This window comes from Ursus americanus, chromosome 35, assembly GCF_024610735.1.
Source record: "Ursus americanus isolate L20-20 chromosome 35, mUrsAme1.1.p, whole genome shotgun sequence".
Lineage (NCBI taxonomy): Eukaryota > Metazoa > Chordata > Mammalia > Carnivora > Ursidae > Ursus > Ursus americanus.
In genome coordinates, this window is record NC_142161.1 from 18,220,987 (window position 1) to 18,248,950 (window position 27,964).

Here is a 27,964-nt window from a genome sequence, read left to right on the forward strand (position 1 = left end):
AAAAAAAATCCTTTAATTTGAGTATAGTTGACACACAATGTTACATTAGTTTCTGGTGTACAAAATAGATTCAACTTCTCTATACATCATGCTATGCTCACCACAAGTGTAGCTACCATCTGTCAACATACAATGCTATCGCAATATCATTGACTATATTCCTTATGCTGTACCTTTTATTCCCATGACTTATTCATTCCATAACTGGAAGTCTGTATCTCCTACTCCTCTTTACCCATTTTGTCTATCCCCCCCCCATACCCTTTCCCTCTGGCAACCATCAGTTTGTTCTGTTAGAGTGTTCCTTTCGAAATATTAGATCCTGTCACTCCTCAGTTCAAAACTTTTTCACGGCTCCTCATCTCACCCAGAGTAAAAGTCGAAGTCCTTCCAAGAGCCTAATAAAGGGCTACTGCTTTCTACTTCATCTTCCCCTTTATGTAGTAGGTAGTGTTCTACATCCCAAGACATTTCCTATTTTACTTAACCATGCATCTGGTCAAAGTCCCATAGTAGAGCTCCTCCACTTATTGCTACTTATTCTAGGAATCACTTCCCAGAGAGACACAGAAGGCTGCTCCCTCCCTACTTTTCTCAACGGGTTGTGTGCACTTACCTTTTCAATAGTAGTTTCAATATACATATAATTTTCATATACATATTTAAGTTGTATGTTTTGCAGCATGTACACTGTAAATGTATTAAAATTCCACTGAAAAGAGTTATCTTTTTACTTTTTAGCATAAAAATTTCCCTATGAATTAAACAACCATCACAACTTTTGATAGCCTTTTATAAAAACCTATACATATACAGGCATACCACTGAGACACTGTGGGTCTGGTTCTAGACCACCACAATAAAGCTAATATTGTAATAAAGCCAAGTCAAAATGAATTTTTTGGTTTCCCAGTCAGTGCATATACAAGCTCTTTTATACTATATTGTAGACTGTCAAGTGCACAGCAGCATCATGTCTAAGTGTACATGACTTAATTAAAAAATACTTTATTGCTAAAAACCCATCATCTGAGCTTTTAAAAATTTTTTTTTAATTTTTTACTCGTGGAGGGTCTTAACTCCATGTTGATGGCTGCTGAATGGTCAGAATGGTGGTTGCTGAAGGATGGGGTGGGGTGGCAATTTCTTAAAATAAGACAATAAAGTTTGCCACATCAACTGACTCTTCCTTTCAGGAATATTTTTCTGTAGCATACAAGGCTGTTTGATAGCATTTTACCCACAATGGGGTCAATCCTCTCAAACCATCCTGCTGCTTTATCAACTAACTTTATGTAATATTCCAAATCTTTTGTTGTCATGTCAATAATCATCACAGCACCTTCACTAGGAGTAGATTAAATATCAAGAAACCACTCTCTTTGCCCATCCGTAAGAAGCAACTCCTCATTCATTAAAGTTTGATCATGAGATTACAGTAATTCAGTCACATCTACAAGCTCCATTTCTACTTCTGGTTCTCTTGTTATTTTTCCACCATATCTGCAGTTACTATCTCTACTGAAATCTTGAACCCCTCAAAATCATCCATGAGGATTGGAGTCAAGTTTTCCAAACTCCTTTGATGTTGGTATTTTGACTTCTTCAAGTGAACTATGATTCTTCTTAATGACATCTAGAATGGTGATTCTTTTCCAGAGGTTTTCAATTTACTTTGCCCAGATTATCAGAAGAATCACGATTTATGATAGCGATAGCCTTACAATATGTATTTCTTGAATAATAATACTTGAAAGTCAAAATTACTCCTCGATCCAAGGGTTGCAGAATGGATGTTGTGCTAGCAGTCATGAAAACAACACTGAATGCACTGTACGGCTCCATCGGAGCTCTCGGGTCAACAGGTGCATTGTCATAAGCTATAATTTTAAAAGGATTTTTTTTTTTTCCGAGCAGTAAGTAGGTCTAAAGAGGAGGCTCAAAATATTCGGTAAACCATGTTGTAAATGGATGTGCTGTCATCCAGGCTTTGTTGTTCCATTTACAGAGCAAAGGCAGAGTAGAGTTAGCATAATTCTTAAGGGCCCTATGATTTTGGGAATAGTCAGTGAGCACTGTTTTCAACTTAAAGTCACCAGTTGCATTATCTCCTAATAAAAGAGTCCACCTGTCTTTTGAAGCTTTGAAGTGAAGCATTGACTTCTCCTCCCTAGCTATTAAAGTCCTAGATGGCATATTCTTCCAACAGTAGGCTGTTTGTCTATATTGAAAAGCTGTTGCTTAGTGTAGCCATCTTCATTAATTATCTTAGCCAGATCTTTTGGATAACTTGCTGCAGCTTCTGTATCAGCAATTACTGCTTCACCTTGTATCTTGATGTTATGGAGGTGACTTCTTTCCTTAAACCTCATGAACCAACTTCTGCTAGCTTCAAACTTTTTTCTGCAGCTTCCTCGCCTCTTTCAGCCTTCACAGAACTGAAAAGAGTTAGGGCCTTGCTCTGGATTAGGCTTTGGCTTAAGGGAATGTTGTGGCTGGTTTGATCTTCTATCCAGACTGCTAAAACTTTCTCCGTATTGGCAATAAGGCTGTTCCACTTATCATCTGTGTGTTCCCTGGGGTAGCACTTCTTATTTATTTATTTATTTATTTATTTATTTATTTATGTATTTATTTATTTATGAGAGACAGAGAGAGCATGAGCTAAGGGAGAGGCAGAAGCAGACTCCCCACTGAGCAAGGAGCCTGACGTGGGGCTCAATCCCAGGACCCCGGGTTCATGACCCAAGCCGAAGCCAGATGCTTAACTGACTGAGCCACTGAGGTGCCCCAGCACTTTTAATTTCCTTTAGAATGTTTCTTTTGAATTCACAACTTGGCTATTTGCCACAAGAAGTCTAGCTTTTGGCCTATCTCGGCCTTTGACATGCCTTCCTCACTAAGCTTAATAATTTTTAGCTTCTGATTTAAAGTGAGATACATGTGACTCTTCCTGTCACTTGAGTCCATTTCAAAATTATTAACTGGCCTAATTTCAATATTGTTGTGTCTCAGGGTCTAAGAGAGGCCTGAGGAGAAGGAATGGCCGCTCAGTCAGAGCAGTCAGAACACAACACTTACTAAGTTTGCTATCTTATGTGGAAATGGTTTGTGGCACCCCAAAATCATTACAGTAGTAACATCAAAGATCACTGACCACAGATCACCATAACAAATCTAATAATAATGAAAAAATTTAAAATACTGTGGGAATTACCAACATATGACACAGAGACACAAAGTGAGCAAGTACTGCTGGAAAAATGGTGTCCACAGACTTGCTCCATACAGGTTTGTCACAAAATGTCAATTTGCAAAAAAACTTACCTGCCAAGTGTAATAAAGCAAAGCACAATAAAACAAGGTATGCCTGTGGTATTCACTGGTTAGTTTGGGCAATTCTTTGAAAAAAATATTAACCACCTATGAGCCTAAGAAATATTCCTTAAGTTCTAACTACAAAAGGCTCAAGACCTTTCATCTTTTTCTGGGATTCTGTTGGACTGTTTAATATAACTGGGACCAAAAGTTTGAGATCTTGGTCATAATGACCTTGTTCTCTCTTTTGTGGTTCAGAATGGGGGAACTTTATCTGTGGCAGTAACTTTAGCATGTTTCTTTCTATTTCAGAGGATCCAAAATTATTTCTTTGATGTAATAAATAGTATCAGTGGAAAACTGCAAAACACAGCCACCCTGAATTAAAGTTCATATAGCCAAGTCTAGCTACCTATGGAAAAGTCACATACAAGAAAACGGCTACTTTAAAAGAATGTTCTTAAAAAGGTTAAAACCTTTCCCAGTGCTGTAAAGGAGCTCATTAAATGTAATATTTTCATTTTCTAAGCTGGTAAAAGCTGAAATAATCTACATCATTACAAGAAATTCTTTCAGGTCAATTCTACTCTTAGTCCATGTTGAATACTAAGTGTGTTTACATCCACATAACACTTTTGATAATGTATTTCCTCCTCTCACAAATGCTAATGAATGACCACAGCCAAATGAAACAAACAAAAACAAACACTTTAGAGAAATGTTGTCCAACAGAACTCTCTGCCATGATGGCAATATTCTGTTCCATGCTGTCTAATAATGGTAGCCACCAGCCACATGTGGCTATTGAGCACTTGAAATGTGGCTAGTGTGACTGACTAATCTTTAATTTTATTTAAGAAATTAAAAATTTAAAAGTTATATGTGACTAGTGGCTACCAAATTGTACAGCACAATTTCAGGGACCAGAAATAAGTCATCGGCTTCTCACAGTATTCCTTATTAGTTTTATTAGGATCTGGTAAGTAAAATCTCCTAGCATTTGGTTTACGATTAACTTAATAACCTTGTAAGAATCACCATCATCCTCTATTCCCAGAGATTACACAAAAAAAAGTTTACATAAGACTGATATTTAAAATTATCGAACATGCTATTAAAAGATCATTTTAACAATACTAATGATAAGAAAACTGAGTGATTATTACAGAATAATGATGGGAAAATATTTGATTCTCCCTTTTCTCTACATTCAAGCATCAAGTCCTTTGCTTCTACTTTCTTTTTTTTTTTTTTTTAAGATTATTTATTTATTTATTCGACAGAGACAGCCAGCGAGAGAGGGAACACAAGCAGGGGGAGTGGGAGAGGAAGAAGCAGGCTCATAGCAGAGGAACCTGATGTGGGGCTCAATCCCACAACGCTAGGATCACACCCTGAGCCGAAGGCAGACGCTTAACCGCTGTGCCACCCAGGTGCCCCTGTCTCTACTTTCAAAATATATTCTAAATCTATTTACTTTTCTTCATCTCCACTGTCTCCACCATACTCTAAGCTACCATCTCTGTCTAGATTATCGTTAACAGTTTCCCAAGCTTCCCTGCGTCTTCTCTTCTTCCCTCTTACAATTCATTCATTACACAGCAACCAGAGTGTCTTAAAATGAAAATTAGATCACATTACTCTTGCCCTTAAATATTTTTCAGTGATTTCTTCAATGCTTAGAATAAGCATAGAATAGAATGCTTAGCTCAAACTTCATTCCACAAGCCCACATAACCAATCCCATCCCTTCCTCCTCCTACATCTCAAAGCATCATGACACCCCTTCCACTTTCATTCTCATGGTTCTGCCATACTTTCTTTTCTACTGCTCCAACAGAGTAAAAATTTGTCTGGCCCAAGGCCTTGGTGCTAGTGTTTTTTTTTTTTTTTTTCCCTGCTTAAAATGCTATTTGCTCAGCTCTTCGGATGGGTGACTTGTGTCATTCACATTGCAGCTCAAATGTCCTTCTCAGACATGTTTTCCCTCACTACTCTAATGTTGCCACCTAGTCACTATTACGGTCTTCTTTCATTTTCACAACTGAAATAATCTTTCTTTCATTTATTTACTTGTTTCCTTCCTTCCCCTCTAGAATGTTGACTCCATGAGAATGGGAAGTTTGTCTTCACTGTTTGGCACATAGTAGGCTCTCAATATTTGGAGGAAAAAAAACAGGTATTTTATAACTTTCATTTTAGGCCCTAAATAAATTGATCAAGTTGGGTGAGCCCTTTCAAGGATGCCTCAGAACTAACACATTAAAATGGAAATAATTTAATCACTTCACTCAAAAGCTTACTTCACAGCTTCATTTAACACAGAAAAAATAGTATTTTACTTTAACAGTCTTTTGCTGAGTTTTATTTCATATCCTCCATCTATCAGTTCTCAGTCATTGTAAGAATGTACCTATGGACTAGAGAGAACGCTAACTCTTCTCCGTAGCCCTCCCAGAAGGTTAGTTTCTTTAACAAGTTAGAATCTCTTCCTTTCTCAATGACCTATGGAACCACTTTATATCATCGGTTTTAAGGTAAGGAGTCTGTTGGATATGATCATCTCAACCTTCCCTCTCTATGCGCAATCAGGTCTTGGACAGTATACACTGGTCAGAGACCCAATATATTTTATTTTATTTTTTTTAAAGATTTTATTTATTTATTTGAGAGAAGGCAAGTGAGTGCATGAGCGGAGAAAGGGGCAGAGGGAGAAGGAGAAGCAGACTCCCTGTTCAGTGGGGAGCCTGATGTGGTGCTCGATCCCAGGATCCTGAGATCGTGACCTGAGCTGAAGGCAGCCCTTAACCGACTGAGCCACCCAGGTGCCCCAGAGTCCCAATATATTTTAATATTTATTTTGCAAAAGGGCTTTTTACACAAATAATAAAAGCTCTCAAAAGAAAGATGCTATTATTACATGTATTTACTACATTATGAGAGGGGAAAATATTTCAAGAAAAATAAGGCTGAAGGTTGTTGAACACAACACCTTCAAGGCATTTCCTACCATCTTAGATAATAATATGAACTGTCCAAAGAATTTTAACCTATTTTCAGATGCATTTTTAAACAGCCTTATCCGTTTTTGGGTCTTGGTAGACTGATGTTGAGAAAATAATACAAAAGTTAGACTTTTCTTCATCAACAAGACAAAATTTAAGAATTATTAACAGAACTTCTACTACTGAGAGGTTATGTAAGCAGGCATAGCCATGAAATGGTCAATGTACATATATGTAGTTGGGAGTTGTAGCCCAGATTTTTAACAAGAAAATCTCCCTCATAAAATCTCTCTGGCCTACTGCAATATTTATTTTTAATAAAAATATTGCCCCCAATTTAGAATTTCATCCAACAAAGCTCCTGTAAAATACTTATACAGTCCAGAAAAGCATAAACTGGATGATGACAATGTACTTATATGTGCTGTTTAAAAATAAGTATGTTTAGGGACGCCTGGGTGGCTCAGTTGGTTAAGTGTCTGCCTTTGGCTCAGGTCGTGATTCCAGGGTCCTGGGACTGAGTCCCTCATTGGGCTCCTTGCTCAGTGGGGAATCTGCTTCTCCCTCTACCTGCCGCCGCCGCTCCCCAACCTTGTTCTTTCTCTCTCTGACAAATAGATAAATAAAATCTTAAAAAAAGTAAGTATTTTTAGTGATTGAGTCTATTAGCTATTATCATAAATCTTACTGTCCATGAACTCATTTTTCCAAAATACAGCATTTCAATAGGCAGTACTCAACAACCAGATTAAATCCTAAAAATGAGTATCTACATGTGTTGTTTTGAACTTTTAAGAACAATTTCTTATGGAACAACTGCAGAAGAAATTCAGCCTATTTAACTTACAATACAGTTGAATGAGAAATACCTACTGCATTTCTGTTCTTACTTTCTGTTTCTTACAATACTGGCAGATACTATAGACTCCCATAGGGAAGGGAAGAGGACTGTGTTTTGCCCTTTGAGAGGCATTTCTGCACCTCTTTGATCTTCATCAGTTGCTCCTAACATCTAAGATATCTGTAAAGAGGCTACAATCGCTCTTGGAGTACATGTGCATATGAAACCTAGGAATCAAGCAGAAACTAAAATGCTGATTATCCTCTTGGAAGAGTACCCTTGAAAAGTTCCCACAATCCAAGGTTATAGTTTTAGTTCTTTTCCTGGGGGACATGAAAATATCTGGAACACAACAAAGTAACGATCTGAGTTGTATAGATTATATACAGGAATTCACCAAAGTCCAGAAGCATCAGGCTTGTGAACAGGTAGGTTTCATACCCCCTTTAGTACTTATAAAAATGGCAGAAATCATAAACCAAAACTACTATAAATTTAACTTGGAAGCGTAAAGAACAATATCAAATATTCATTTTTCTCATTAGTTTTTAAATTTAATGGTTTGAAAAACCCAAAAAACACTAAATTAAATTGTTTTCTTCTTCACTGAACCTGAGTCTATAGTTTAAGTGCTTACAGAAGGAAATAAGTATAGGCTTTAACAAAATTACCAAATAAACAACTTGATCTAAAACATTTCAAATTTGTTAAAATTGAAAGAAAACTAGTCCCATTTATGTTTTTAACATTCACGTTAGCACTTTCAATATTACTAGAATATCTCAAGACGTTTTCAAAAATAAAGGCTAAATTAATTTATTTCCAAACATATAAAGATAATTTATTTTAAAAAATCCTTTGAAGTATCATTAGTACATATAATACATGTAGTATTACTACACTTTAATTTCAGACACACACAATGAATGTGCTACCAAAGCCGTACAACACAGTACCATCCCTACTGTAAATGACAAGAAAACCTTAAAATCAGAGATGACAGTGTGCTGTATTTGTATAGAAGTGATAGCTGACCCAAATGCGCAGGCCTAAGGGGGCATTATAGACAGGTAGATTGGGATGCTAATAAAAGGGGTAGGTATACTTTTATTTGTCATTTATACCTCAATAAAGCTAAAAAAAAAGTGGTGGGGTAAGGAGAGAAGGAAGAGAAAAATTAAATAACAAAAGAAAGAGGTGATATACCACTATTTTGCCTGTATAACGTTATCCTTCCATCCAACCAACCAAGCAGTTATTAAAACACTTAAAAGGAATGAGGCACTCTGTAAGGCTTGTTTGTACTTGGACCAAAGGCAAGCATTTTTTTTTTTTTTTTTTGGATGGTTGCTCAGAAGTGCCATCTAATCTGAGAACAGAAAAATCTAATTAGTACTCACAGAATTCACTCCCACTCTTGGTCTCATCAGTGTTTTAAGTGCTCAGTGACTCTGAATCTTTTAAACTCTGGGTCATTTGGTCCTCTAGAGAGTCTCTGAGTCTCCAATTTAGAGCTTCAAACAGCCTCTCTTGCTACATACAACCAAAGTAAGAAAATGGAATGGCTTGGTGTGAAAAGTTGGGGAAACACACAGGCCACTGGAATGGTGGAGCCGTCCTCCAGGTACAACTTGGAGCTACGTGCTTATCTCCCACTCTTTTGATTCAGATACAGCATTTATATTAAATCAGTACCTTCTCTCAACCCTGTTCAATATAATGGATGATGTTCATCACAATTTATTTATTGCAAAAGGAAGGACACTGCTCTTTTAGAAAAATGATGCTGTATGACAACGTGTACATCACTTGACCCTGTTAAGCGTCAGTTTCCTTTCTACGAAATAGGGATAATAGCTGCCTTGCCTAACTCACAGGGTCACTGAAAGGATAAAGTATTATTACCATATAAGTTGCTCCTTTTAGAAGTTTCGAACTTTTTTCCGACTCACAGTTTAATTGTAAGGTTAGTTAGAACATCCAGATACGAAAAATTTAAATTAACAGGATTTTGGAGAGGCTGATAAATAAAGGAAAATGTTGATAAAGATAATAGTCAGAACATAGGAAGTTAGTCCCAGAATTACAATAAAGTCCTGATGCAAAACCAGGACAGTTACGTGCTTACTCTTTGCAGACATTGGGCAGTTCCCCCAGCACACACAAACACGAAGCTGTACTGTGCTACTTTTAGGCGAATCACTGGGGACAAGTTGAGTCTGGAGGTGCAAGGGGAGGGACTTCCAACCCTGATGATCAGGCTCTTCCCCCATCCCTTCAGCAAACACTCCTCCTACTCTTTGTGCCTGGCCCAGTTAATGAAAACTATTCCTGGTAAGAAAATGGCTGTCAAAGATTTCTTTTAAGGAGAGTCTTGTAACTCTATGAGACACTAGTAGCATACCTACTTCTTTCCCCACCACGAACTATTTTGAATGGACAGGTTCAGATTCAGAAAAACCAGGTTATGTTTTGTTTCTCTCAAGACTCACAGGCCTCCCCCCGCCCGCCCAAGCTTCAGCCCTCTCATCTGTAAAATGAAGAATGACAGCGCCTGTCAGCTTCATCCCAGGGCCACAGAGAGGATGAATGAGGCAGTGCCTGAAAGGCGCCAGGAGTGGTGTCTGACGAAACACCAAGTCCATCACTGTTTATAAAGTATTATGATGAGTCCCGTTATGCCCTCCCGCCTCAAAGAAATCGCCGGATTGGAACTGACACCCGCAGTCACTGAAGAAAGCAACGCTAAATCCGGCCGGGCGTATCCGCACTGAATCTATTTCGGGGTGAGAGGCAGGAAGCAACAAGGGGCCCCGGGAGAAGGGGAGAGGGGAAAGGAGGATGGATGGAGGGTCCATGATGAGCCTACCTGTTGTTCCGGATGCTGACCAGCACGCACAGCACCAGCTCTAAGTAGGTGCGTAGCACTTCCAGCCAACGGGTTGAGAGCTGCAGGGCCTCGACTTCTTCCCCGCCAGTCCCGGTGTCCGCGCCGCCTCCGTCGCCCGGGCCGCCGCCACCGCTCAGGTAATTCTCGGCGGCGAACTCAACACGCAGCTCTCGCACGAACCAGCCGCACTTGCGCATGAGGAATTCGAGCCGAGGCTGCTCCGCGGGGGAGACGCGGAGACAGATGCGGAGCTGGGGCCAAAGAGCAGGGTAGAAGAGGCACTCGCGCCAGTGCGAGCAGGAAGCTGAGGCCCGCAGCCGGTCGGGCGCGGGCAGGAAGGAGAAGATGTGCACGATCAGCTCGCTGGGTAGCGACGCGGCGCCTGCCGCCTGCCCGCACAGAGCCATCCGGCCCCGGCGCCGGCTGCCAGCCCCCGGCCGCCCCCGCAGTCCACGGAGCAGCCCCCGCAGCCGTCGCAGCTGCTGCAGCCGCAGCCGCTGCCGCCGCCACCGCGCCACCCGGGCGGCCCCGGCTCGGGTTCGAGCTCCCGGCGGTCGGGGATGCGGCACTGACAAGAACAACAACATCAATGACAAGGAAGAAGGGGGCGGAACCGTCGTGGGTCTTGGCGGAACCAAGTACAGCAGAAGTTGCAGAGAGGGGGGAAGGTCTCTGAGGGGGTGGCTTCTAGATAGCCAGCTTCTGGCCCCTTAAACTGTACTCACGCGAGTCCAAAGCCTATATAATCAGTAACTTCAAAACCCTCGCTGGTAATGTTTAGTGCCCAGGAAACGGCAGGATTTATCGTAAAGAAACAGCACACCTACCCGCGCTTGGAGGCGGAGGCAGAGCAGTGGTATAAGCTGAGTTTGACGTCACCGATGGTGGGAGGAGCCCTGCGAGGAGGAGGGCGACTTCCGGAAGAGGGGAGCGCCCGGTTGCCGGTAGGGAAGGGAGAAGCGGCACGTGACTTTTGACGCACGCAGGCCGGCGGGGCGGGGCGGGAAGCGCGGTTGGTGCCGGCGCTAGGCGGCTCGTCCCATCTCCTAGTGGCGGCTGAGTCCCATCAAGTGTGTAAGTCAGTTAGTTAATTTGGACGTTCAGGCGGTGACAGTGGCGGAACTCGGGTCAGTGCGAGGGGTCTCGAAGTTTCTCAGTTGCTGGGCCGAGGACTCAGAGCCAGAGTGTCAGCATGGACCGTGTTTCTGGGCGGACCCACCCGCTTAGTTAAGAGTTTGTGAGAGAGAGAGCCACTACGGAGAGGGAGAGGGCGGACGCGCGGGATAACTCGGACGGGCTGTATCGGGAGAGGAGAAGCGCGGCTCCGGGCGGCCGAGAACACAGACCGAGACCGCAGGGGGACCTTCTTCGCTGGTCCGACCGCGCAAATGACCTCTGCGCACACCTGGTCTGGGGGGAAGGAGTGAGGACAGCGCCACCCTTTGGATTTTGAGGGAGAGAGGGAAGAAAAGGCAAATGAGTTCCTTCTCTGGTTGATTATCAGCCTCTTCTCCGGAATTTGAGGGAGGCTCTGAATTCCCGGTTCTGAGATTTGAAGGCATTAGTTGAAAAGAAGCTGATGGTTATGGTAGAGGTTTTCTTTAGTTTGGCGCCCGTAATTTGAGAGATGGATTTTAAAACAGTGTCCCTTAACTTGATCACAACTTGGGAAGTAGTTAACTGGTTGTAAAGGGCGGTGAAGTCAGAAAGGAATAAGTGATTTTATGTAATAATTGAGAATTGCTTTAGTGAGGCTGCCGCTTCAGAGCCTTAACTATGATCTTGGAACAGCCTTGTCCTCTTAGTAAACACCAAGAAGCTGTTCTAGATATTTTTAGCTCTTTGAGGGCCAAACTCTCCGTTCATGCTACTTTGATGGCTTTTGGTGCTTTGCATGTACCATGTTGCCAACGATATCGTGTTGTTACCTGTGAGTTCTCATCAGCTAAGTACCTGTAAGAAAAAAAAGGTATCATTCATGGTAGGTCACTGCTCTGAGCCTCTCTCTTCAAGTGTTCTATGTAATTATTATTATATCTTATGAATACTTTAACGAGCACTTATGGAAACAGCAGTGAATTAGGAAGTTGAGACTTGGATTTTAATTTTTTAATTCTTAAATTCACTGAAGTGTTTTGAAGTGAACTGTAGACCTCTAGATATTCCACTAAGTCCTTCTGTATGCATCTCCATAAAAGCATATTTAACTATATAACAAAAATATTATCACTTTAAATAATAACATCTTAATGTTATCTAATATTCTGATATCTAATATTATAAGTCTTCATATTTATCCATTTATCTCCCGAATAACCTTTACAGCTGTTTTATCCAAACCAGAATCTAGTTGAGGACCACACTTGCTTTTGTTTATGTATTTCAAGTCTCTGTAATCTAGAATAGTCACCCCCGACACATTTTTTTCTCTCTCTGATTAGCTAAAGAGAGGAGACTTATTATCCTGTAAAATATCTCCCCTTCTATAATTGTTTGACTGTTTTTCTCTTGGTGTTTAGCTTATCTCTCTAGTCCTTGAATTTCTAATAAACCTGAACATTAATGCTAAAAGCTTGATTAAGTTGGTGACATCTTGATCTCTCTCCTAAATTTGTTTTGTTTTTCTCATTAAAACAAAGTAATCTGTAAGGTGTTATTTGGCTTCCTAAAAAAGTCTAACTTAATGCCCTTAGTAGTAATTGATAATTCTTGCCTGAATCATAATTTTATTAGGAGTTGCAAAATGATAGTTTCTAATTCTTTCATTTCATCTGTATTTTTAATTTGCATTCTTCTGTATAGTAGAAGCTTTCTTTTATAAACTGGCAACATTTAGTGACTCCAAAATACAGCTTCTGTTGGAAAGTTAGAAAAAAAATGCTTAGTTCTTTTTCTTTCATTACCAATTTTGAAAGTAAGTTTTAGGGCCTCAAAGAGTGACAAATGAGTTTTTCTAGCTTTTATTTTTTTTTGAATATCACGTACTCATTGATTTCTGGTATATTTTAATTAAGTATTTTTAATATTTTATTTATTTATGTAAAGAGAGAGAGACGGTGCTAGCAGGGGGAGGGGCCAAAGGAGAAGGAAGGGGTTTCAAGCAGACTCCATGCTAAGTGCAGACCCGATTGGGGGCTTGATCTCAACCTTGAGATCAGGACCTGAGCCTACATCAAGAGTCAGAAGTTTAATTTGCTGATCCACCCAGGTGCCCCTGGTTATTTTTGATTCTCACATTTGATGCTTCTAGAGCGCCTCTCAAAGAATTCTGTGTGATTATTGTTATAATAAAAAATTCCTTGAGCATTTTTATTATTTAATTTATTTATTTATTAAAGATTTTATTTATTTATTTTACAGAGAGACAGCCAGCTAGAGAGGGAACACAAGCAGGGGGAGTGGGAGGGGAAAAAGCAGGCTCCCAGCAGAGCAGGGAGCCCGATGCAGGGCTCAATCCCAGGACTCTGGGATCACGGCGTGACCGAAGGCAGACGCTTAATGACTGAGCCACCCAGGAGCTCCTCCTTGCTCATTTTTAGTAGATGTTACTACGCTGTACTGGGTTGGAGAGTGAGGCTAGATTTTGATCTTTTTTGCTTTTGCTATGATCTAGCTAGGTGACATTTAAACAATTTGCTTAACCTCTTTGGGCCTCATTTTCTCCATCCGTACAAATAGAGTTTTGGCAAGGTTCCCTGCAGCTCTGATATTCTCTGACTTAAATGAGAAGACAAAACTTATTTAGACATACTTTACATATCATAAAATTCCTCATTTCAAGTATACAAGTCAGTGATTTTTAGTAATTTTATCAAATGGTGCAGCCATCACTGTAAATCAGTTTTAGAATATTTTCATCCCTTTAATAAGATACCTTGTGCCAATTTATAGCCAATTCCCACTCTTACTCTCAGACGGCCACTAATGCACTGTTTCTATAAATTTGCCTTTTCTGAACATTTCATATTGATAGAATCATATATGATTCGTGTCTTTTACTTAATGTTTTTGAGGTTCATTCATGATGTAGCATGTGTCATTAATCCATTCCTTTTTATTGCTGAATAGTTTTTCATTTTACGGATTTTTTTTTTAATCTACCCATTCACCAGTTGGACATTTAGTTCCCAGATTTCGGCTGTTACACATAACGTTTCTGTGAGCATTCATGTGCAAGTCTTTTGTGGACATGTGTTTTCATTTCTCTTGGGTAGATACCTAGGAAAGTGTGTGGTAGGTTATATGGTATTTCTATGTATAACTTTTTGAGACACTGTCAAACTGTTTTCCAAAGTGACTGTATCATTTTTCTCCCCAGAAGCAATGGTGAGGGTTTCCAGGCTCTGACTTTTTGATGATCTTGAGTTATCCTCTGATTGATTTGAGATTATTTTTCCTTATTCTTAGCATTTTGCTAGAAACAAACTTCATTTTTCTTGGATACCACTAATACTTAGTTTTTAATTATTAGGAATTGTTCCTAAAGGAAATAAAAATATATCAGTCTTCTATAAAAATTAGCTTCTCAGTTTTTTTAAAATTTATTTACTTTAATGTTAAATGATGATGAATGGTAGTAATACTATTATTAATGAAAAAAAATCTGAGACATGAATTAGTAAGATATGATTCTTGCCTAGTTACCATAATAAAACAGTAAATTTCAATGATGGGATACAGTTTATTTTCTTAAGCCAACATCTTTAACATTAATCAAATATTTATTATGTATATTCTTAGCATGTTAATTTAACAAGTTAGATTACTTCTCTTGACATTTATGTATGCTAAAGTAGAAACTTTTTGATAAACCAACAAAATTGGCTTCTAAACAGCAGAATGAAATTTCATTTTGTGAAGTTATAATGTCTGAACTAGGATTCAAAGTGTGGGAGGAAGTACTGACGTTATAAAGCTCATAAATACTCAGTAGTACTAAGCTCCTGGTTCCAAAAGTGGCATATTGTCACTATAGCAACTACCCATACTTATTTGGATCTGAAACCCAGGCAACGAATGGTGGATAAGACTATAACATCAAGATAGATATATGTCCTGGTGGGTTGATATGGTCTGATCTGTTGTTGGTCAAGTGATTGTTCCATTTTTCTTACTATGTTTATTATGATTGATTCAAGTTTTATGAAGTTATCTTAATTTGTATTAATGTGCTTTTTTGGAGAGAAATTAAACATTTAGTATTCTTACATTCTTCTTTTTCTACCGTGCCATGCTTAGTGCTTTTTCTTGTTATGTTATTAGGATATTAAATATATTTGTCCTGTAGCCTTTTATCCATTATTGTTTGGCAAGTTGTCAAACAGTAGTTATAAAAATATAACTTTTATTGTGCTTAATCATTTGCAATATTATAACAGAAAAAACCCCGTGACAGATTTTATTTTAGCTACATCATGAAAAGATGCTCAAGACTACCAATAAATGTGCAAATTGCCTAAATGCAAACATCTTTTGAAAAAATGTTTTTTTCTGAACAAGATTTGGGTTTCAGATACTGTTGGCAAATAGAGATGACATAACTTCCTTCCAATTATCTCTTAGCATGCATCCATAAATTCACTTGGAGGCACAGGAGCCTCCTGGGAAAATAGAATTGGGAACCTGATTCCTTTCCATCCTTGTCTGATGGATTGGAATGGTTCCTAGTGAGGTCATATTACAGGAAAAAGAAATGAAGGATTGAAGGGAATTTATCTTTAGGGTAGGGAAAGTCTGCCCTGGTGAGCTGGCTTCAGGACAAAGGATCAATTTTTTTCCCCCTAGGTGCACCATGTTGCCGATATCAGAACTGCTTCTAACTGAGCCACTCACAAATTTGTTGTGCAAGTTTGTGAATTGGAAGATCTATATCAATAAAGCAGGAATTGATAGATCATATTCTTTTTTTAAATTAATTTTTGTTATGTTAGTCAACATACAGTACATCCTTAGTTTTTTGATGTACTGTTCCATGATTCATTATTTGTGTATAACACCCAGTGCTCCATGCAATATGTGCCTTCCTTACTACCCATTACTGGCCTATCCCAATCCCCCACCTCCCTCCCCTCTGAAGCCCTCAGTTTGTTTCCCAGAGTCCATAGGATAGATCATATTCTAAAAGAGACAGAGGCAGTGAGAGAATTGGGTCCTGAGCAATGTGATAGTGAGTGTGGAGGACTGTACCAGAGGATGCTTCCCCCGCTGGGAAAGTTGAAAGTTTCTAGATTTTCAGAAGACACTAAAATATTAATTTTTTTAAAAGATAAAATGTCCTGATTGCTAGCTCATTCACGTTAGAAATATTCTGTGGGCTAAATATTCTGTGGGTTTCTAGATTTTCAGAAGACACTAAAATATTATTTTTTTTTAAAAGATAAAATGTCCTGATTGCTAGCTCATTCACGTTAGAAATATTCTGTGGGCTAAATAAAACCATATTACCTGTAGGATACCAGGTTACAACTTCTTTACCTAAGAGCTCTCCTAGTGGGCTGGAGTCACTTTGTGTTCTAATAACAGGCCTGCTAGCTCATTCCTGTGCTTTAAATCCACTTCCATAGCTGTTTTTTTTTTTTTTAATCCATACCTTTTAGAATTTAAGGAAAAAAAGGGTTAATTGTATGTATTTTATAGCATTATTGATTTCTTGCCTTTATTCAAGAGGATGGGTGTTTTCAGAGGTGCCTTTGTTGCTAAAAATATGTTAAAAATTAAGTATTGCTGTTTTTGATGCAGTTGATTCAACCAATAGAGATCTTTGACTTCTCTTTAAAATCAGTAACTGGCTGATTTTAATTATTTTAGTCGGAGTTGTACAGCTTACATTGTAGTATCCCACAATGGGGTACATAGGACTATTACTCAAGGAGCACTCTAATCGTTTTAATTGGGTTACTTTGGTTGCTTAAGTAGCTTAAGTAATCAGGGAACTTTTTTCTTTGTTTGTTTGTTTGTTTGTTTGTTTGTTTCTTTCTTTCTTTCTTTCTTTCTTTCTTTCTTTCTTTCTTTCTTTCTTTCTTTCTTAATGGGCACTATAGGGAGTTAGAGGACATTCATAAACACATATCAGAGCATACCTGAGCTTCCCAGGGACTAGAATGGGGAAATAAAAACAGGAACTAAGCTTACTCTCTTCATCTCTGAGTTCAGTGGTCTCTCTCATTTTTTTCAGTAGGCTTCCTTTGCTTTTTCATTTGCCCAGGGCCTTAAACTGCTGGCCCTTACTGGTCTACAAGGTCTTCTATTTCAAGTATCCACTTTCATTTGCAAATTTGTCCTTTGTCTCCACCTGAAATTCTTGAGAGACTCTGACTGGGTTATCTTTGGGAGATAGGATACTAAAAAGTTGGTGGCATTCCTATTGATTAAAGCGAAGTGTTCCTGCTGTTAACCTTAAAAATAAAACTGCCAGTTATTTTACCAGCAAACAATAGGTTTATTCAAGAATAGCAGAGAATTGCAATCTAGGACAAGCAAATTATGGCAAAACTGTATGGCAGGACCTGAAAAAGGAGAGGAACACTCTCTGTAGAGGAAAGGGGAAGTTGGAAAGGCTGTTATAAACAAAAAGTCCATTGTAGTCACCTGGGAGTTTGACATATAGTGACTTTTCATTGGCTGAGCTGTGACAGTCTCTCATTGGTTGGGCTGTTGCCAATGGAGGAGGAAAGGCTTTTTTCCTCTTGCTGGGTCAGTGAGGTGATATCCACCTGCAAGGTCCATCTCTTCCTGTTGAATTTGCAATTGATGATGAGTGGTAGGGCATGAGAACTCCTCTGGGGAACCTCTGACTCTATTTTAGTGAGGTTTCCATTAATTAATGCCCACACTGCCCTAGTCCAGTTAGCTGAATTTAGGAGGATGGAGTAATGTGCTGATGCTTTCTATGGATGGATGTGGGGATTAAGGATGAAGAGGGGAAGCTTTCTTCAGAACAGGGTGTGGGCCAGCAATCACTCTGAAATCTATCTAGTACAGTGGGTACCATGGCTTAGTGACTTTTTATCTCGAGATGCCATGAACTCTGTATTGAACAAAAATGGCCTCTGTCGATAACTGATCTTTTAGATAGTTATTGACTGGTCTTCAAATAGTTTTCTTACTCCTGGAATACCCACCAGACTTTTCCAGGTCATACTAGTTGAAGACTACTTGTGAAGACTTTGTCATGAAGATCTGTATACTTCATTTTCAGTTACTGCAATATTCTCATTGCAGAATTTAATATTTAATCCTTTGGGAAAATCTCTTAAGCCTATTAGGAGCTGAAAAGGAGAAATGAAGTGAATATTTTCATACAATAACATTAATTGGAGTCTTAGTTTGCTCGAGGGCAAAGGGGTTTCACTTGCTAGGCCAACTGTAATCAGTTTTAGAGGCTGAGGAGTACTGTGTTAAGGATTTTGGATTTTGAGATTGTTCTCTTGTTCTACTGGGAAGAGTGCCATGTTTGATGGTGACGTCTGCCATGGTTGGAATTCTTGACCTGAATGACCTATATTTTCTGTCCCCAGTCTGAGTTAATTATTGTCTAAATGATATAGTATATTAGTGCTTGTTTTCTACTTTCCTTTTGTTATATGTATAATACATTCTTCAGTGGATTCTATTTGTGTCAATTCCTTATATTGTGAGTAGTAAGTATTAAATTTTATAAGTAACTTTTTTCGAATTAAGAATTTTTAAAAACCATAATGATTTCAAATAAAATTTTTTTTCAAAGATTTTATTTATTCATTCGACAGAGAGAGAGAGACAGCCAGCGAAAGAGGGAACACAAGCAGGGGGAGTGGGAGAGGAAGAAGCAGGCTCCCAATGGAAGAGCCTTACATGGGGCTCGATCCCAGAATGCCAGGATCACGCCCTGAGCCAAAGGCAGACGCTTAATGACTGAGCCACCCAGGCACCCCCAAATAAATTTCTAAATATAAACATTTGTCAGCTCTTAACTGGATTCGTTAGGAATATGAACTACTTCTCCAGTTACATTGAATATTAACGGGGGAGCAGTGGGGTGAGGGGAACTCATACTTTGATACCACAAGGACAATATAGTAAGTTTTCCATTCTCTTGAAGGATACAGTTACTTCTGTGGTATTTACTTTATATACAGGATGGTTTTAACATCTCTAAAATCTAGCCTTCAGGCAAGAAGTTTCTAGTAGAAAATTCATATATATTTTTTTCTTAACTGAAGTAATATGGTAACAACAACAAAATACTTTTGATGAAAAACAACAGTTTCTCATTCCTTGCCTGTCGCTGTCAGGCCTACTCTCAGAAACAAACATTTAAAACTATTTGGGTGTTTTGTTTTTTAGGTAACTTTAAGTTACATGCTTTTCCTTGATTGATTAAACATCACCTCTCTACTTCCTTTTATAAAACTTGAAGACTTAGTTCAATTAATTACTCCCCCATCTCTCCCAGTCTTCCTACTAATAATTGATAGTTAATTATGAGTTTAGTTTTTCTCTTGATTCTTAGATTAATCAGCTTTTGCTGCACAGCTTCACAGTCTTGTGCACAGGAGGGTAGATTATGGCAGGTTAGATAACTGTTCAGCAGTTACTTACTTCTTTCTCATCCACTGTCATGGGAAGAGTATAATTTCCCCCATACCCCCATTAGTGATTTTGGGCTTGGTCTTAACAACTAACTTGTTTTGGCTAAGAGTGTAGGAAGTGACAGTGCACCAGTGTTGAGTGTAGGCCTTAAGAGACATTAAATGTTTCTAATTTGCCACCCAGGGAGTTTCCAACCTTTGTATAATAAAACATGTCCCAGTCATCTTTTGGCCACCATTGACACCCAAATGGAGAGACATGGAGAAGATGTCAACTTGACCTACAACGTGAAACAGAGCTGCTTCAATTCACTTAAAGAATTTATTCCTAAGTGAGAAATATATGCTTATTTTATGTATTCTGAGATTTTGTGCATGCTTGTTTTGCATAAAAAACTGATTAATATAAAAATGGGTACCTAGAAGTAGGGTGTTGCTGTAACAGAAATTTAACATATGCGGCATTTGTTTTGGGACTGGGTGCTGGTCAACAAGAAAACTATTATAGAAGGCTGGAAAAAATGTTAAACTGAATTATGTAGTAGCAAAGGATTTGATAAAACTGTTATCTGTAGTTACATAGAAGATAGCAGATGTAACTAATGAAATTAGTATTGGGCAAGGAAATTTCAAGGCAGAATGTTGAAATCATGAGCTAGTTGCCCGTAGCCTTACAGGATAAGGTACAAGAACAATTCATCTACCACATCTGATCTCTTTGTCCTAATTATTCATGTCACTCCCATTCCAATTGCCTAGTTTGTCATCTTAATATGTATGTATGGTGGAACATGCCAGTTGGCAGTCTTTCCTTTAGTGTAGGTGGACAGAAAGCTGTCAGGCTGCTGGTCTTCCAAATGCCACAAAGAGGAACGCCTGACTCTGAGTCACTAAAACTGTAGTGTAAAGTTAGTTTTTATGGTGATGTTTTTTCCTCCCTCCCTTTTTTCCTTTTAAGAGAAGGGCTCTAATTAACAAGGCTGCTAGTTGCTGAAACAAATAAACCTGAAAATTTCCATGTTTTAATAAAATAGTTTTTCATTTGTTTAATGGTCCCGTGAGGGCTTTCCTTTCAGCAGGCATCTTTTCTCTGCCTGCTGAGAATTCCTTCTGTCTTGAAGTTCTGCCATCCTTAAAATGTCTTGTGATTCTTGGTCTCCTCCTAGTGAAAGGGGGGAAAGAATGGAGAAGGCACTTGATTGCCTTGGTAAGGAAATGATATTATTTCTCCTTATATTCCATTGGCTTAAGTTAGTCACATGTGCCTGCCTGCATGTAGGAGGGTCTGAGAGATGCTGTTTTTGGCTAAGCAGTTACTTCTTAGGGACAACTTTGTACTGTAGGAGGAGGTGTATGAATTTTGGTTAACAGATGGCCATCTTTGCTGCAAAGGAGAATTACACTCTAATGTTTTTGGCTGGGGGTAAATATTAGGCTTCTTGTATGCTTTGTGGGTGGAGGTGGAAGAGGAGGGTAGGTGGTGTATTTGATTGGTACAGTTTTTCTATATTGAGATCTTCAATTAATCTCTGTTTTTAGCCATTCTTCTCACCCCTTTCCTAATACTTCTTAGGGAACAAGGTATTTCTGAGCTTGGAATCTCACTGGGCTTCCAGTGAGCAGGTCAGCTATCACCCCTGTTGCAACTTTCTCCTAGTATGTTGTATTCTGTTTAAGTTGTCAATATACTCCTGTCTACTTTTTGTCCCTTAGAAACTTGTTGAAATCTCTTGCTGGCCAATGACCAACTCTTCCCAAGCTGAGTTCTCTTTACTGTTACACAGGCTTAAGTATCTGTACATTGTTTTTTATTTTAATCTTCAGGAGTCAGGTGAAGTAAAGATAGAATATCCAGTTAGTACTTCTAATAGAATTTTAATAATTTTTTAATATGTGCTGCTTAAGGAAGATGCATTTACTATACGCCATGGGCTGAGCACTTCTCTAGGTCCTGTAGGATATGTAAAAAAGTATAATGTATGATCCCTGCAAGTGAAGAATTTCTGCCTGCTCTACTCCACCTTTGATACCACTACTGGCTTACCTTTCTAGAACACTAATTCTTTGTGGTACTTCTTGAGAAACTGATGTATTGCTTGTTTTTCCCTATGTAAACTCTGCCTGGCTTTCAGTTCCCTGCCTATCAATGCCTAACTTTCTAGTGAGAGCTGTTCAGTTCATTGTGTTATCAACATACAGTGTTGATTCTCACTTCTGTGCCTTTGTACATGTAATCTCCACTCTCCGGAGTTACCAACTTTAATATCTGAGTCCTAATTAAATACAGATGCTGATTTAAGATTTCACTTTTTTTTTTTTTTTAAGATTTTATTTATTTGACAGAGACAGCCAGGGAGAGAGGGAACACAAGCAGGGGGAGTGGGAGAGGAAGAAGCAGGCTCATAGCGGAGGAGCCTGATGTGGGGCTCGATCCCATAATGCCGGGATCACGCCTTGAGCCGAAGGCAGATGACCAACGACTGCGCCACCCAGGTGCCCCAAGATTTCACTTTTTTTAAGTGTACTGTCTTCACTACTCTAGACCTAGTGATCTTTTTCCTTTGAACAGAAACAAAGCTAATTTATGTGTATTATTTATCGTTGTTTCACACTTGTTCTTTCCCACAAAATAGAGGAAGACTTATGGTTTTGGAGAAAAAGCCTGTGGTGTGTACCTCTTTGATTACCCTCCAGTACCTAGCATAGTGAAGAGTTTATGCTAAGTATGTAATAAAAATTCATTGACTGAAGCCCTGAGTTGTTTAAATCAGTGCTACTCGAAGTGCAGACTGAGAGTAATGCTGGTGCACTAACTGTTACCACTGTGCTGGAATGTAAGTATGGAAGTTGAGAATTAGCTGTAGAAACTTTTATGGAAATTTGACGGTGGGAGCGTTGGTGGCTCAGTTGGTTAAGTGTTTGCCTCTTGATTTCTGCTCAGGTCATGATCTCAGGTCCTGGGATTGAGCCCTGCATCTGGTTCCACACTCAACGTGGAGTCTGCTTTAGGTTCCTTCTCTTTCTCTCCCTCCTTCCCTCTGCCCATCCTTCCACTTGTGTGTATGCATACTCTATCTTGCTAAATAAATAAAATCTTCAAAAAAAAGACATTTGACAGTAATTTTTTGTCTGTTGAATTTATAATAAAAAATGTTATTTCTATTTCGCACGTTTAAAAAATTCATGGTAATTTCATTTTATGAAAATATCAGTCCAAAATGGATTAGAAAATTTTTAAAAATGTCATCTCACTACAGATAGTTCAGGAAGCACTAATTTAGACTACAAAGGATATGAGAATTTAGAAATGAAGAGATGAGTATATTTTGGACTGGTAGAAGATTTCGTGAAGAATATGAGATCTCTTCTTGAAGGGTGAATAGGATTTGGATGGTTGTGAAGCACTGTATAATTTCCAGGTTTTGTACTACAAATGGAGGAGATGTGCTAATATGTTTTGTACCACAGAGGAGGTACCAGAGAGAAGAGCCCTGGCAGAGTTAAAAATCAAGTGCACAGAGAGCCAAAGAGATACTAGATAACATGAGCATTTCTTCTTTATTTGGTGACTGCTTGAGCTGTTGATGTCTGTTGCTGATTTCTCATGGCACTAGTAGTAGTGAGTACATTTTAAATTTTGCCTCTTTGAAACATTTTTTAATTCAGCCTTTAAAAACTTAGATGGTTGGCTTATTGGTAAGTCGTTGCTAAATTTATTCTAGCTTTAATATGACGCTAAGTAAGCAAAATAAACTAAGGAAGAGTAATTGATAAAAATTATTTTGAATTAAAAAAACCTGTTTTTGGGGTGCCTGGGTGGCACATTCAGTGGAGCACGCAACTTTCGATCTTGGGGTCTTGAGTTCAAGCCCCACAGTGTATGTAGAGCTTACTTAAAAAAAGAAAAAAGTAAAAATGCTGGAAAAAACCCCCTGTTTTCATCTTGTTCTCTATTTTCCTTTGTCAGTTTCATCTTGGATCAAAGCTTTTTCTCCTCATTGCTGAATTATAGTTATGAATTCAGAGACGTAGGATTGAAAAGATATTGATATAATGACATTCTCCTGGAGAATTAACATTTAACTTACAGCACAAAATATGAGCTGAACTAGTTATTTTTTTAATTGTAGAAAAATATAACATAAAATTTACCATTTTAGGTGTACAGTTTAGTGGCAGTAAGTATATTCACATTGTACAACTGTCACCACCACCCATCTCTAGAACTTTTTCATTTTTCCAAACTGAAACTCTGTGACCATTAAACAGTGGCTTCCCATTGCCCTTCTCTCCCCTCAACTAATTATTTGAAATTTACCTATTTCTACGTTTTGTTACTTATCCTGTTTGCGGTATAAATGAATATATATTGAGTACTTCTTATATATAGAACTGGGACAGATGCAGAGCAAGGTTGAATTACATTATAAAGCTGAGCAATTTGCCATGATATTAAGTAGTTTCCTAGGTGACAATCTTGTATCATATTCTTTATCTTACATCCACACTCCATTACATTTGCAAAAGTACAGCTGTTTTTTTTTTTTGTTTGTTTCAAAGGTTATCAGGAAAATGTCTCATTGCACCAGTCTGACAATTATAAGACAAGATTGAACTGAAATATTGCTTCGATGTCATCTTAGATTTTGAGTACCTAATGAACATATTTGCAAAATTATTAAATATGAAAATAGATGGTAACTTGTTATTTTTTAAAAGCCAGGATAACTTTTTATAGCTGTGGCTAATGCGCGCACACACACACACACACACACACACACACACACTGAGGTGTCCTGGTTTTATTTCTTCCTCTCAAGTTTTTCTCTGTCATGTTCATTTGTACCTCTTCCTCCCACTGCCTATAAGTTTGCCTGTTTCCCATGGCTTTTGCCTTTAGTCTTTTGCTTAGAAATCTTACCTTTTTCAGTTCAGTTATCTCTCTCTGGGAAAATAACTTTTAAGTCTATATTTCTTAACCCTGAGTCACAGCTCTGAATCTAGAACGGTGTCCTGAAATTTTCTCTTGTATGGTCTGCTATTACCTCAAACAAAATGTGTCTAATGTTGGACTTTTCATTTTTCCATCCACTTTAAACCTACTCCTCTTTTTTCTCTTTTTCTTTCCTTTCCTTTCTTTCCCTCTCCCTTCCTTCCCCCTACCCCTTCCCTCCTTTCCTTTCCTTTCCTTTCCTTTCCTTTCCTTTCCTTTCCTTTCCTTTCCTTTCTAAATGGCACCTCTATTCTTTTTATTATCTAAGCTTGACACTTAGTGGTCATGTCTTTCCCTGTTTAACTTGTCACCAAATCCTACTATTTCTGTTCTGTTTTTATGATCATTATCACATCTGACCCTTCCCATTGTTACTGCACTTTACCCAGTATAGTGGCCTGATCACCTGATGCCCGTGTTAGTGCAGTAGTCTCCTAGCAATAGAATTTTCTCTTGAGTTTTTATACCACTTTCTCTGTAACTTACACGTGAAAGTTGTGAACAGCTATTTTGGATTATAGTTAATTGTGTCTCTTTCTCATCATCTCTTTCATCTTTGTATCCTGCGAAAGACTTGCATCATGGTTGGTAGTCAACAAATGTTTTTGAAAGTATGGTATTCTATCTATAACTTCTTCTCCTTCTAATGTATTTTATACAGTATTGTTGTGTTCTTTCATTCATTTAACAAATATTTATTGAGTGCTTATTATGTGTCAGGGACTCTTTTAGGTACTAAGGATATAGTAATTAACAAACAAAACAAACAGATATGTGTGACTCCTGATCTAGTAAGGATAGAAGAATGACAAGCAAAATACATAGTGAGTTAAATGGTGATAAGTGCAAAGGATAAAAAAAAAATTGATGGAGTATGAAGGGAGTATCAAGGGTGAAAGGTTGACATTTTGGATAAAGTGGTCAGGAAGACCCTTCTGTAAAGGTGGCATTTGAATAAAGAATCAAGTTGGGAAGGAATATCTGGGGGAGGAGTGTTCCAGGCAAACGGAACAGCAGGTGCAAAGGACCTCAAGGTGCCGGTGTGCTTGACATGTGTGAATACTGGGGATGAGCAGAGTGAGCTGGAAGATTAGTAGTAGGAATCGAGGGGAGAGATTTGAGTGGGAAGACACAGATTGTAGGTCACAATTAGTGTGGTTTTACTCTGAATGAAACATACAAGTGAAATGATCTGACTTACATGTTAACAGAATCATTGTGGTACCCATATTGAGGAGCAAGGGGGAAGTAGGGAGATCAGTTAGGATCTTTGACATCAATCCCAGTCAGAGATAATGGTGGCTCAGACCTCAGGGACAGCAGTGGTAGTAGTGAGAGGTATTCTGGTTTGGGAATATTTGGAGTAGAGTCAACAGAATTTTCTGATGGATAGAATGTGAGGTATGAAAGGAAAAGAAGAGTCAAAGATCATTTGAAGGTCTTTGGCCTGAGCAGCTAAAGGAAGGAATTGCCATTAATTGTGAATGTAGGTGGCTCTGAGAGGAGCGGGTTTGGCAGGGGATTTTCAGGAGTTAAGCTTGACGTGTGCTAAGTTTGTGATCCCTGCTTGACATGCTGAGCAAGACCATCTAGGTTCATGTGGGTATACTAGACTAAGTTCAAGAGGGAGGTCGGGAAGTTATCAACATGGAGATAATATTTAAGATTATGAGACCATTTGAGTCATCTAGAGAGCTAAGTGTAGAAAGAAAGATTAAACTTTTTGAAATACCTTACTCCTTCATATCTCTGCTAGTTGCATACGCCCAAAGGCTGCAGGTTCTCCATGGCCTTTCACATTGTAGTTTCATATAAATCTTTTCTTTCAGTCAAACTGAAGTACTTATGCTGCCTAAGCTCTCCTTTTGCATTGTTGCTTTCCTATTTTTGCTCATTGTATTCCTTTTACTTAGAATGCTTTGACTTCTCTTTACTCATTTTGCAAAATTCTCTTTTATTCCATTCCCTTTATCTTGTCTGTGTTGTATAGTTCGTCATATTTTTGTATGTTTCCTTTTTTCCTAGTGAGCTAATGAGATGTATCACAGGGGCCATGATTTTCGATGTTTTCTGCAGGGATTAGAACCTCAGTTCTACTCCTCAGAGGCAATCTGTGGAGAAACAGTTTTTCCAAACACTAGAAACTTGGAGGAAGCAAGGATGTTTGGGAACATCTGGATATTGATTCTATTTTCTCCTCTTAGATAAAGTTGCGGCCTTACTGGCACTGGGTTTGGCTCGAGAACCAGCAGGAACCCAGATGTTTGTAATTTCTTCCCATTAAAGGGTATGGCTTGTTAGGGGTGGTTCTTCCCAAAATGGTGATGTAAGCCCTGAGCATAAAAGAGAAGTAGAACCATAACAATTCGGCTTGTCAAATACTGCTAGACCCTACCTTGCCCTCTTGCTGGTAGTGCAGGACTCTAGAGGCCAGTGGAAGCAGTGCTGAGATATTCCACATCTATTCCTGTTCTGAGTGTCAGTCTCACTGCTGATAAGATTTTGGATACTTGGCTAAGTAAACCGGGAACTAAATGTAAACTTGTTTGAGTGTATATGTTCATTCATGTGTTGTGTTCTTTCCTCTGATTCATATCTGATACCTAACCTTTATTTAGGGCTTACTTACATGGGCTAGTCACAGTTCTAATGCTCTACAAGTATTAACTCTTTTAATCATAATATCCAAATAAAGTAGCCATTTTCAGATAAGGAAATTGAGAAGAGTGAGTAACCTTCAGTAATGCTATTAATACTAAGTAGAGGAGTTGGGTTTTAGATCCCAGGAAGTTTTGATCCAGAGCTTATACTTTTTTTTTTTTAAGATTTTATTTATTTTTCTATTTATTTGGGAGAGAGAGAGAGAGAGAGAGGGCGTGTGCAGACGAGTGAGCACAAGCAAGGGCAGAGGGAGAGTGAGAGCAGACTGTCCCGTGAACAGGTAACCCGATGCGGGTCGATTCCTGGACCCCGGGATCATGACCTGAGCCAAAGGCAGATGCTTAAGCACCTGAGCCACCCAGGTGCCCGCAGAGCTTATACTTTTATTATTATTTTTATTTTTTTACTGAAAAAAAATTTTTAAAAGATTTTATTTATTTGTCAGAGAGAGCGAGACAGTGAGCGAGCTCAGGGGGGAGCAGCAGGCAGAGGGAGAAGCAGGCTCCAGTGTGGGGCTCTACAGGACCCTGGGATCATGACCTGAGCTGAAGGCAGACACTTAACTGACTGAGCCACCCAGGCATCCTGAGCTTACACTTTTAAATGCCGTACTATACTAGTCTATCTGAAATGCTGCAAGCAGATTTTAATTATTTTTGTCCTCTAATGGATGTCTCTATAATTTAA

At 38.8% G+C, this 27,964-nt stretch overlaps 1 protein-coding gene and 1 long non-coding RNA gene across 7 annotated transcripts in view; one reads left to right on the forward strand and one right to left on the reverse strand.

Moving 5' to 3' along the window:
• FBXO33 (F-box protein 33) overlaps positions 1–10,851 on the reverse strand; it is a 31,721-nt gene extending 20,870 nt beyond the window's left edge. Inside the window, exon 1 of the mRNA XM_045799509.2 lies at positions 10,034–10,851. Coding sequence (XP_045655465.1) covers positions 10,034–10,641 — 608 coding nt within the window. The 5' untranslated portion in view covers positions 10,642–10,851. The remainder of the gene's footprint in view (positions 1–10,033) is intronic.
• A 199-nt stretch (positions 10,852–11,050) lies between these two features.
• Positions 11,051–27,964, forward strand: part of LOC123793671 (uncharacterized) — a 628,690-nt gene continuing 611,776 nt past the window's right edge. For all 6 annotated transcript variants that reach the window (XR_015723077.1, XR_015723075.1, XR_015723078.1 and 3 more), the window contains exon 1: positions 11,051–11,128. This is a non-coding gene — a long non-coding RNA (uncharacterized LOC123793671). The remainder of the gene's footprint in view (positions 11,129–27,964) is intronic.